The 13,025-nt window shown below is 42.6% G+C and overlaps 1 protein-coding gene across 8 annotated transcripts in view; it reads right to left on the bottom strand.

The window, feature by feature from the left end:
- PATJ (PATJ crumbs cell polarity complex component) overlaps positions 1 to 13,025 on the bottom strand; it is a 142,848-nt gene that overhangs the window by 88,874 nt on the left and 40,949 nt on the right. For all 8 annotated transcript variants that reach the window (XM_042873695.1, XM_042873694.1, XM_042873691.1 and 5 more), the window contains 2 exons: positions 2,048 to 2,257; positions 1,361 to 1,492 (listed from right to left, as the gene is read on the bottom strand). In XM_042873695.1, the coding sequence (XP_042729629.1) occupies positions 1,361 to 1,492; positions 2,048 to 2,257 (342 nt within the window). The remainder of the gene's footprint in view (positions 1 to 1,360; positions 1,493 to 2,047; positions 2,258 to 13,025) is intronic.

Here is a 13,025-nt window from a genome sequence, read left to right as displayed (position 1 = left end):
ATTCTCCAAACGCTGCAGACTTGTAAGAGCCACCAACTTCACCGTAACATTAAACAGTTCACTCAGTAACCACACAGCAATTTGTATTGCCATCTCCTGATACAGCACTTAGGTATGGCATAATCACAGACTGCTGCACTGCAGTAGCAGACTCCACCAATGGAATAGGGAATACCACAAGCACGACAATAAAGTCTACTGTTGTAGCATATAAAATGTTCAAGTTTTTTTTTCTTTCCCCTGAAGTCAGCTTTGTCAGCACTATGCTAGAAAGTAAGAACTCAAGCCATCATGACACACTGCTCTCAGCTCTTATATGAACAGATAAGGTAATAAATAATGGCAGTTTTATACCACCTTTCTATGCTACTATCAGTTCTGCTATACTAAAGTAAAACAAAATACAAGCAATGGTATTTGCTTGTATTCTGTACCAACTGACCATTACAGCTCCTATATTCAGTAGGAGTAAGATGAAATACACTGTATAAAAGCAGGTAATAACATTAGCTTAATTTAGGAAGTAGGAAAAAAATCTGAGCTAGCAGAGGACTAATTGCTCTGCCAGGAACTCTTCCTATGCACCTGGTAAACAATAAACCCCATTTTGCATCGTGAAAATCAGTAATACATCCAAGCCAATTCCTACACATTACATACCTACATCTGCCCCATAGTATTGCTCTTTTTGGTGGTCCTAAATCTGAAAAGAATGCACTTACCAATGTGAATTAATTCACATTCGCGAAGTATTTGAGAACAAATGACAATTCAGAGATCTTTCACTCTAGACAATTTATTCCTGCAATCCAATTGCCTATTACCCTGGTATCTGAGTTGCTCTCGCTATTTTTAGTGTCACATCCCACCCCAATAATGTTATTACTTACAAAATGGAAAATAAGAAGAAGAGACTAAAGAAATTACTCTAGGCCCCACAGGAAAGTCTGTGAAGACAAACAGATCTCAAGCTTGCCGTATACACCAGACTACTGTTTTGTTTCCATCCATTATAGCACAGAACATTCTATTCCATACCTTAACTTTCTTGCAAAGCTGAGCCAGTGACTTATGACTATTAGTGCTGTAGCATTCCCATTTCATAACCAAGATAACACAAGGTATTTTAATGAGTTAGTAAAATTGATCAGACAGTCTAGGAACTGCATTGGCAACGGTAAGCTTGGTGTCCACAATGCAATTAGTAAACCAACAGCTGTTAGTATCTATTTTACAGGGAATCCATCCTGGAGTGTACCCAAAACTGAAATGTTACCTGAAGACTATTTTATCTTCTGACTGTAAGATGTTATTTCCTGTCTCCATAAACTTCAGCTGAACCAAAAGAATAAACAAATACCTGTGGTGCTTCAAGGATTATTGAGAAATTGGTATTATCTCTTGACTCTGGAGATCCAGGGCTGGTTTTCATGTTGCTGGTATCCATGTTGCTGGTATCCATACTATGCACGTTCTCCTCTTTGCTTTCTCCCTAAGCAAAGTGATCAAAATGTTAAGTCAGGAAAACAACACCAACAAAAAACCTAAAAGTTCACATTTTTCAACTAAATGGAAGAGGGAGAAACAGCCATTGGAAAAGAAGCTGGAAAAAGTTACAGAAGGATAAAAAAAAAGTCATAGATCGAACAGGTGAAGAGAACAGTCTTTATTCTTTTTAGAGAGAGATATATTTATATATATATATATATATATATATATAGTTTCAAAAACACATAGGGAAGACAAATACAAGCATACAAAGGATGAAATATCACTATCTCAGAAAAGGAAAAAAAAATTATTGAATGGCCTCCCTACATTCTCATTTCACCACTCTGCTACCATTTTGAATTACAAGCACTTTCGATCAGACGGTGCTTTGCTTCAATTAATTGTGTCTGCTTGCCCTTAAAAAGCAACACTGCAGCCTCAAGTAAACTCTTGTCTGTTGCTAAACCCTAATTCCAGAAAAAAAATTTCTACTTGAATTTACACTCCTCATTTGAAACACATCAGAGAATGAGAGAGAAAAAACCCAAGTGCTTACCACCAACGGTTTGCAGATTCCAAGAGAAACTCTTCCAGGGGGCACAGATTTCAACACCTCTACTGCCTCCTTTAAAGTTGTGCTGTCTAAATATTTCCCATTTACAAATACCAAGCGGTCACCGGGTAGAAGCTCACCACCACGTTCAGCTACTCCACCTGCCACCAAAGAGCTGATCACAATGGCTGTTCTCGTTGGATCCAGGGGATCCTGAAAAAGAAGCCCCAGAAAGGTGGTGATTATTTCCAACGTATAAGGAGGAGTTAAGCACGTTCCTCATCTTATGCAACTAAATTGAAGCTTCCCAACGCCTGCAAAAAGGACTGCCTGCTAATACGGCCACAGCCTGAAGATTACAAAAAGAAAGGTTTACAGCAGGAAGATACTCTGTCCCTTGCTTAATCCATTAAGAAATTTTAAATTCTAAAGCTCGCTGATGCCCTGCCTGCCTTCTTCTCACACGCAGAGAAACAACCAGGCCAACCTGGAAATAGAAGAACAACGCTGGCATTCGTCCACAGCCCTCTGTCCAGTCTGTTCTGTGTTAGCATTACATAAAATAACCATCCTGCTTGCAATTCAAGAGCTTCATGGCAGCTAAATTTGTCTAAAAAAAAAAATCACTGCAAGATCAGAAATTTAATTAAAGTTATTAAAGAATTAAAGTCACAACATCCAAGAAGCAGCACTGTGCATTTGCTGAACCACCGCAGTATTTCTGCTTTGTGAAATCTGCAGACAACACGTAGAAATCAATTTATCTGTGAAGCTTCCCTGAGAACAGAGGGTCAGCTACAGAAGAGTAACCAAGATCATTAATGAAGACACAGAACACTGCAGTGATGAATAAGGAGGAACATGAAGTAGGCAATATTATACACGTTGGAGAGACTGTAAATTGATGCAAAGACACCACTTTTCATACATTTTTTCCCCCCAGTATTTACCTCTGCATTGTGTCAGGTACCATTTCTAGAATATATTCAGTCTCATTTAAAAATCCATTCTCAATCCAATGAGATAATCCAAAGTAACTATATTGTGGCAGGAAAACACAGACTTTAATTTTACTTTTATTTTTTAATTACAAGCCCTTCTTCTCCCCTTTGCTAAGAGCTCATAAAGTTCAGAAATGTTCCTTGCACGCAGTATGACTTCAAAAGCATAATCAGGTACTATTTTTGCTCCTCAGGACTTGCATCTGATTCAGCACACGGGAAGGATCCAAACAGGCAAAATTCAAGTCACAAAGACCACCACGACTTTACAGCTCAGTGTTAATTTGAAAACAGGAATGTTTTTCTCTTGCATATAACTGTACGCTGCTTTCCAAGTGAACGTTTTTTGTTTAAGGTATGTACAAATATATGAGGCAAAGAATGTAATGTCTGCAAATTGGCTGAAATTAGAGGAGCGAAATTGGAGTTCAGCAGGAAGAGCCATGCTGGAACTGAACTCAAGTAATACAGTAATAACTAGTAATAACTCTCTCCTGCTCTCCTGCTTAATCCCCCCATTTTATAATCTCCACAAGCACTAGGTGTCCGCGCCGTAGGAAGAGGCTTCCTTGCTGGTATCATGTCTCAGTAATCAAGCCCAGCAACCTCCTTCTGCTGCACAATGGTGTTCTGCCTACTGAACGAGTGCCAGGACACATGGGCTGCCTGACTGCTGGTGCTCAGACCTGCCTTGTGCAATGCAGAGCAGAGAGGATTTCGTTCGGTTCAAACACCAAGCGATTCACATTCTGCGCACGCCTTGGGAATTACTTGAGAAAGAAAATAGTAATAATGATGAGAAAGAAAAATGCCAGAAGTCCCAAAAAGCTCAAAGGTTCCAAGAAGATTTTAAAAAAAAAGAAAGATTTGCTTTAAAAGAGCTAAATTTTGAAAATGTGATGTTCCTGCTGCCCTGTATACACACAGCCTGCTTTACCTGCCCTTCCTAACCATGTGCCCAAGCATCCTGATGACAGCAGAGCACAGGACAAAACACTCCATTTAACACAGACCTTTGAGATGTTTTTGATTTGGGGGGTTTTCTCCAACACAAAATAAAAATAACCTTTTAGGCTTCTTTGCAAAATCAGGACCACATTAACACAGCTGTTTTTACGCAAGGAGGACTGCTCACATTAGGAAGGCCTTGCTAATAGAACTAACCCAGCAAGTTTATTTTTCAATCACGGGTTCATCTTGCCATGGCAAGCAAGGTTTGTGCCTGCTCCCTAAAAGGGTGACTGCGCTCTCAGCAAAACTCCACCTTTGCTGACACAACAGCTTTTATACTATGACTTCTGCTGGCTTAGCTATATTGATTTAAAAAAAATGATAATTGAACAAAACAAAACCAGCACTCATCTTTACTGATGCAGATAAGCTGACAAAACATTTGCAAGTGAATGACTGGTCCAATAATTATGGCACTAACTGAGAATGTGGGAGAACCAGGTTCAAATCCCGTTCGGTCTGATCCAAAGTTTTTCTTTTCTTTTGGTTCCCAATCAGAATCAATTAAACAGTACGTGGGAATCTTGCCATCAGCTTCTCCTACACAGACACTCAAGGTCAGAGGCGTAACCCTCACGCTTCTGATGACAAATAGTCCTGCTTTCACCTGAACTTCCACTGAAATCAGAACATTTTGGCAATAGTAAAATCAGTGTGTTTTGGTAGATTTAGTTCAGCTGAAGAAGTGTTCCAACCGACTCTAATCCTCCCGTTAAAATGAAAAATGACCGAGTTCCTGCAAATGCACACAGTTCCCACGCAGCAATGTTTTGAGAGCAGCACGGTTATCAGCACTGCTTTGTAACACCTCATGTGCAGCAACATAGGCCAATATATCAGAACAAAAAGCAGCGGAAGAAATCTTTCCAAAGAGGGCTGTATTAAAAATCGTTGATCAGGTGAACACAAAGCAAGGGTTATAATTACTCTGCTGTTTTCAAGCAGAGGGAGCTATTGTACAGGAAGAGAAGAGCAACGTAAACTGCACGGTGACAGGGTTAAGTCTGTAATGCGGGCACTGCTGTAAAAACCCCAAATGTTTGTTACCACGACTGTGAATCACAATGCTATTGCCACAAGAAATGTAACAAAAGCCACATGTGAAGACAGACCTACTCAGTTTGAAGGTGTAACCTTTTTATATATTCTTTGTAACTTCAGGGTGACTACAACTGTGGATTGCACAGTGCTTTTCTTACCAAAACAAAGGAGCAGTGGTTTTCTGCAAACTTAGCATATGATTTAAACTCAAGCCCAAATGCACCTAAAGAACAACACCTGCTAAAACAAGACTGCAAACAATGAATTCACATCTTGTAAACAGCGAGTACAACGGCACTGAGTGGGCTTTTCTTTTTTTTTTTTTAAATAAAGAAAGCAGTGCTAGCAGCCAGCTGAAAAACAGATTCTTTCTTTCCATACTAACTGCAAGAGGGAAGTTCACTCGCAGAGAGCCCTGCCAGGCTCTGGGGCCACATCCATGCTAACAGACCAGCCAGAGCCATTTGAGGTCACAGAGCAACACTGACTGCACACATTTACCGAAGGCTTCTGGTTCATTTCACCTGGCTTATGGCAAGCCAGCTAATAGCAATTTTCAGTCACCAGCAGTCAGGTCTGTGTTTCAGTCTGCTTACTGGCTTGGATGTTGTTACAGGCTGGGAAGGAACACCCCACCCAAACCCAGAGCTGTTGCTGTAACAGTGCATTGCTAGAATACACAAGTGGCACAACGTCAACAGTTTAAGCAGTTTTTATCTTTCCACACTCCCTGAGTAAGCCGGTCATCTTAGAATGGGCACAAACCAGGACTGGAATGTATAGAAGGCAACTTTTAACTTCTGTTTACTGCACAAAGGAATCTATATTTATAAATAATGAGGAAAAGGAATCAGACTGGTAATTAAAGCCTCCTTGTGACAAAGCCTCCTTGTTCTAAGGCACCAATACAAACTTTTTTAGAAAAGTAAAAAAAAAAAAAAACCAAAAAATAAAAACAATCACGTGTTAAAAAAGAATATTTGCCACTTGAATTAATGCTGAAAGTTGAGCGTTGCTGTGCAGAGCAGCAGCCCATGCAAGGCCTCCATGTAACCCTCTGAGGAACCGGGATGCTGTAGCTGTCGCTCTCCTGAGCCAGTCACAGAGTACATGAACTTGTTCACAATAGTCACAATTTATTCATACTTCGCACACCATATATTTAGCTGCATTGAACCGTAGTTCTTCCCTTCCCCCTACCGCTCCTCATCAAAATCCACAAACGTTTCCTGGAGTCGAGGTGTCAAATTTTTCCCTTCCTTCTCAGAGCCTCATTTGTTCTGGATCCATTTAGCAGCACTCAGAGTCAGGCAGGGGCCGCGGCCGTCGCTGCCTCTGGGATCCCTGCATTCAGGGTTGCACAGAGCCTCTTAAAACCCTGAGTTCTGGAAATACGTTAGGAGCCCCAGGAGCACCGAGTTAACAGAGTCCTATGTGCAACGCTGCCGGGGTGTGTAATTTCACGTGGCTTTGAGCGGGGGGCTGAGCAGCGATGCTGGGCACACGCACTCAGGGTCTGCACTCAGCGACCGGAGCTCCTTGAGAAACACAACTGGAAACATAACTAACGCAAATCACCTCGGTCCATCTTCCTGGGAAACGGAAACGCAAAGAACGGGCTGTCGGCATCCCTGCGAGCGCTGAGCTTCCCTCCGCAGGCCCCAGAGGGCAGCACGGGTCCGGCCCACAGCCCGCCCTCAGGCTGCAGCTCGGAGCCGCTCGGCCCGCAGGCGGTGCGCTGGGGCTCCGCCGGGTGCAGGCAGCTACCGCACTGCTGGGGTCTGGTTGGTGTTTTCCTGCTTTAAAGGCTCCTATGGAAATGCAAGGCAAAGCTGCGGGTGACTGACATTTACTGCACAAAGTCACCCTCACTCACTTGCAGGCTATATTAGTTTTGGCATCATTTAAGATCTAAATTCAGCTAGCCCGACTTCCTAGAATGTTTTAGCTTTCTTCGAGCAACAAACTGCCTGCTGCCACACAAACACTGCTCTGAAAACACACATCAAAAATAGCATGGCAAAGAATCCCAAAAGAAACAGTTTGAAACTTTTTTTCCTGTACCAATTTTGATTTATCTGAACAATTTTACAAGTGCCAATTTGTATACTTGCGAAAGAGCCAAAACAAACACATGTTAGAGCTCAGAGGTCAGAGCAGCTCAGCTTCATTACATTTTGCATGGGACCACTTCCAGGTCTAACATACATATACATATTTAAAACCCTCCAGTCTGCAGTCTCACTCAATCTCTGAGTGAGATACCAGACTGAGAGCTTCCCAAACACAGCACTGCAGCATACTGCACCAGGAGCACACAAACATCAACAAGCAAAAGGACCAGGCTCTATGTTCATCTCACTGTTTAGGTAGATCAAAGATAGAACAGAGCACAAAGTCATCCACCTGTATGCTCAGCGTTGCGATAGCATTCCTGATACTCATCTCATTCTGTGCAGCGTGGCTCGCTGCCTTTACAGAGCCATCTTCTGCATGCACACCAACAGCAGGGTGCAAGAGAAATGAAATCCAATTCCCTCCCTTAGGTGGCCTCAAGGAGATTCCAGGTCCAAACCTTCTGGTCGTGCACCACCAGCAGAGTTACAGGTGTTGATCTTCAGAACTGCCAAAGACACTCTAAGGCCTAAAAAAACCTTCTGTGAGAAAGCACTCAGTTTTTGTTAGACCCACTGTTCTTCAAGTTATTCAAGGTATCATGGGCAGGCAGATAAATGTAAAGCATTTAAGACTCCTTTCTGCCTCTCCCACTCCTGTTAGGCTGAAGTCAGCAGGACGACTTAGAAAGAAGTCTACACAACATAAGCAGCCACTGACTGCACCAAACAAACACAAGCCAATGTGCTAACACAACACAAACTTAAATACAGGAAGGCATTCAAGGAAGATGACTGAACTTCGTTGTGGTATAAGGCGAAGCACTGGATAACTATTGACCCGTAGTAAGGGAATAGAGCAGAGAATTTCAGAAGCTCAGGATTGGAGCCAGCATTAATCAAAACTTCTGTTGTGGGAAACGTCAGCAAAGAAACAGGAACTCAAAGAGGAAAAACAAAACAAAAACAGAAAAACAGAGCCATACCTAAAGGAGAAGAGATAACAGGACAGTAAATGTAAGCAGCACAATGATTTCCCACAATGGCCTTTCATTGCCTGCCATCTGAAGGCCTTCTGCAGCAAGAAGCAGCACGGCGGCCGGCCGCCACGCAAAGCAGTGCAGGGCTGGCAGAGCTACAGCAAGCACCACACAGCCAGAGCTCATCTGCCCAGCAGGCAGCTGGGACAAAAGTGCCTCCAGAGAACGATCAAAAGAAAAAGCACTTGCTCTCTACTGCTATCCTCAAATTATAAGATGAAAGATAGGCATTAACTATGGCAGTTCTGAAAGTGGCACTGTGCAGTGGACTCATGCCCATGTCACTATCTTTTAATTTATCAAACTTTTCAGTCAACTTAAGGTTTCATCCACCTTTCATATTTGCTCTCAACAGAGCTAAAGTCACAGGGATTACATTCATTAGTCTCTTAATAGCTTAGAGTTTCAGACTTCCAGCTCCAGAAAAAACACACTGAGTGCTGACTGCAGGGAAAAGCCATAGAGATAAGGAAAGAAAAAACCCTGAACTCATAAGGAAATGGAGGAAAGCCACTGTGTGATGAGATAAAAGGAGGGATAAAGATGCGTGGGAATAAAGAAAAAAATACCAACGCGCCAAGGGAAAAACCTGCAAGCTGCACAACTTACAGCTGGTGGTCTTAACGCACATACTGAATCTGATCAGCTTTCAGATCCAAACAGTCCACCCAGGTAGCCAAGCAGGCACTTCCATCAGGGAGCTGCACTGAACTCAACACTGTTAGCCCGCGGCAGTGCAGTGTGTGTGTTCACACTGACTAGAGCTCTGTGCATGGAGAGCCTGTATCCTGAAGAGCAAACACACGAATGATGGAAAATTCGCTACAGAAAAAACTTCAAAAGAAGCAGAGTGAGACAGAAGATTACATTTGTTTTTTTCCTGCAATTAGGATCTGCAAACCATGACATGGGCCAAAGAAAGCTTGCAACAGTATGGATGGTGGAGAAGACAGAATGATGGGCAGAAGGGTTGCTGAGAATTTTATGGCCACTACGAAAAGCAGGGAGAGCAGGCAGAAAAGCTCTGGGTCCAACAGTACTATTTGGATTTAGGTGATGAGACACCTTCCAGAAGGGTGAGGTATCAAGAAAACAGAATTCCTCATTACTTCCACGAGTTTTCAGAAATCTTCACATTTATCCATCAACATAGCCCTCAAATCTCATCAGTTCAGAGCAACAGATTCAGAACTGCCTGGGTTGAACTTTTACATGCTCCTCCATTTCTACACACTCACTGAAAGACCAGTACAGCTTTCAGATAAGCAGCACTCGATTACAGAGCTCCCTCTGGTCTTGTCTAAATTTTCTTACCGTTTCTGAGACTTGCTAAGTGTTCATCATAGAAGAGTCTAACTACAGTTTTGGCCCTTTAAATTCTAGCCTTCTCTTGCTGGCAGAAGACATCTGTGGAATAATAATGAATTTCCTTGGTTTGGGGTTTTTTTGTTTTTATTAAAAGCTATTCTTTCTAGCAGGAAATGAAAAAGAACAACCAGATTGGTAGAACATGGGAGAATAGGGAAAACATTTATAAAGGTTCACAATAACACTGCTTAGCATTTATTTCAAGGATGTGTGACAAACCAAAGAAAACCAGGAGCTCTGAGCAACGCTCCGTTTCTCCTCAGACTCGGATTTCATTCGCAGCCCTGTCTGCTGCAGCTCACAAGAGGTCTGTGCAGGACAGCTGCCCATAGGACACTCCACTCTGTGCATGAGATTCCTCCCTGCCTCCTCACTCCAAGTCAGGCTGACGATTTCCTCAAGCCCAACTTCAGGGTATACCCAAACCCCAATGTGTCCTCCTGCATCCATGTTCTTCAGCTGCTCTACCTAAGCAATCTGTCCCCGTGCACCTGTCTGTATCTCATGCTGAGGTACGTAGACTCTCCGATTTCTTACTGAGCTGGTTTTTGGTCTCCCAGTGCCTTTAGTACTGTTGTACTGAGGTTTGGAAACCAGTGATCACGAACACCCTAGAAACTTCACCAGGAATGTGCTCACTTGCATTCACCAGCACTTCAATCCTGAAAAGTAGTATTTAAGCTGAATTCCAAGAGAATTTTTCAAAAAGCTACATTGAATTCAATTCATGACACACTATTAAGAATTATTTCACAAATGAAGCAGCTTAATATGATTTAAAGGATGCAGAACTTTCCCATAGGGGGAGAGAAGCAAATCCTCCGTGAGATGAGTACCAACACAGTCGGTACCGAGGCTTACGGAACTTTGATGTTAATGAATGTGGATGGGTTGTAGAGATGGGAGAAAAGCAGCCTTTATCAGTTTTCCCAGTACCAAGCTGATAGCCATTGTAAAACTGCTTTTTAATACAGCTGTGCAGCTTTTGCTAGTAAGCCACAGGTTTCCATCACATGATCAGGTGAAAATGTGCTTAACAAGGACATGAATATGCTCCTTTGTTCATAACAAACTTATCACAAGACAGACAAAGCTCAAATTATCACAAGAGGGCAAATGTTTAGCCAGCAACTCGTCAAAGCATTCCAGCCATCTCGCTGTCAGACAGTCCAAAAAAGAGAAAAGAATAATCTGGTTGGATACCACCTTCTACGAATAAGTCAGACTGCTTTTTTGTAATTCTACATCTGGAGTCTGTTTGTTTGGGGCATAAAGAAATGAGAAAAGATATTTGGGGACGCTTAAATTGCTTCACTTCCTGTTGTGAATGACTGCGAGTGATTTTGTTGTAAAAAAGAAAACGATTGTTTCCCATGCTCCCTGGGAAAAGGGCAAAACATAACCTGCTGAATGTGCAGCAAGAAAGACTTTAGTTCAACAGTAAGAAAATACTGGTAATGATAATGAAGATAAGCCCAGGAATAAGAAGATTGTGGAGTCCCTATGGTTAGATCAAAGTGAAAGCCCGCTAAGCACTGACCCAGGAGGGTGAAGGCAGGGACAATTCATGCTGTTCCAGGTCCGGGTAGCACAAGGCTCATGCAGTGTGGATATGCCTGTCACTTCTTGCATGCAGGGGCAGTCATTCACACCCACATTGGCACAGCTAACCCTGCAGGCTCCTGCACCCCACAGATCTATGGGGCGGCAGCACCCAGCACTGGGCCTTGGCTTTCAAGGACAGCTTGCGGTGAAGCAGCATCTCACATGAGCTATGCAAAACGTCAGCCCTCTCTATTCCAGCCCTCATCCTCTCTAGTTTCACACACTTTAAAACAGCTGCTTTAAAATACTCTGACTTCAAAGTACAGTAAATTAAGCTTCACGTAAAGTCCATTCAGCTTTTTTGTTTAATTTGATAAAAGCTCATCAGACCATTCAAGCTCCCTTCTGGTCAATACTGCCTGAAGAAATCTGCAATTCAGCTACCTGTGGTTTTTCCAATATTTCTGTAAAACATTACTGACAGAATCTATTTGCCTGCATGCGCTGGGTCTTTGCTGAACAGTTTCAGGGCTACTCAAAGCGCCCTTGCTGCTATTGCCACCACTTCTACCTCTCAAAGTGTGTGAGTTTTTCTTCCTCTCACTCTACCTCCTGCGATGGCAGTTAGTTTTATGAGGCATTCCTCCTGTATTTAACCTGCTGACACACCACGCCCTCTTCCATTTCCCGCTTCTTTGTAAGAAGGTGGTTTGGGTCTCAGTAATGACGGCTTAGTTCTTGGCTTGTTGGTTAGGTTTAGCTCCAGGCTGGACAAGGTACTAACAAGCCAGATGCTTTTACATCTACTGGTGTAGCCCTCTGCATCAGTTGATCCCAAAGCACTTAACAAACAGTATACCAGGTCCCCCACTCACCATCAAGACCCACTTGCCGCTAACTGCGCCAGCAACACTACATAAAAGTTAGTTAAGAGGTGAAAAAAAAGAGAGCAGCTTCTCCAAGTGAAATTACAGGGAAATTAAGGGAGGCAGAGTATATTGCTTTGTGGAGAAATTGGCCAGAGGACCGAACAGCACACCTTTTTAATGGCCAGGAATGGGGCAGGCTCCTCGTTCAAGGTAGGACGGCCGGCAAGGAGGCTGCTTCCTCTGAGGTCCCCCAGGGCTACTGATGCTGTATCAGCCAGGGCAGCACATCGAGCCCACCAGCAGGGATGTGCACCTCCCTCTGCAGCCCTGTCCCTATGCGTTAGTCAGAAAAGGCAACACCTAGCTTTGACAGGATGCCAACACAGCAGCGACGACAGAAAAATACACAGAAGATTTCATTCTAATAATTCTTTGATGTTTGCTATTCTAAGTAAGACATAACGCTCCAGGGAAAGAAAAGAAACAACACAACAACAAAACAGTGAAATAGACCATTTCAAGAAATACACCACAAGATCAGCCCTCCTCATCCACCTCCCTTCTCATCCAGTATTAACCTTGCCAGCAAGAATTCAGTTTTCAAAGATTTTAAGATCTCCTGCTATATAATGAGAAATCAGGACGTTCAGCAAAAGAGGAAAAAAAGATCTTTTTATCCAGTGATCATGTGAAGCTGAATAGGATCGTATACAAATACAGCCTTCATAATAAAAAGCCTAAATCTCACCCGTTTCTTTAACAGTAACCCAAAGTTTTAGAAACAACTGAACAGTCCTTCATAGAGGACCTTAATTAATTAATGAGAAGGCTCTGTCTTGAGCACTTAAATCCCTCAAGACAGAGGAAAGAAAACACGGGACAAAGTAGTGATAGTATTGATTATGCATAATTGGTATAATTAATTTGTAATTAGTTCATTAAAATATATAGGCATTGGAATTATGCTTGTACATTTCTGGGAATATCCTGCA

The sequence above is a fragment of the Lagopus leucura genome, unplaced genomic scaffold (assembly GCF_019238085.1).
Source record: "Lagopus leucura isolate 7727_CA_CO unplaced genomic scaffold, USGS_WTPT01 Super-Scaffold_100009, whole genome shotgun sequence".
In the NCBI taxonomy this organism is placed as follows: Eukaryota; Metazoa; Chordata; class Aves; order Galliformes; family Phasianidae; genus Lagopus; species Lagopus leucura.
This window is presented reverse-complemented; position numbering and strand designations above follow the sequence as displayed.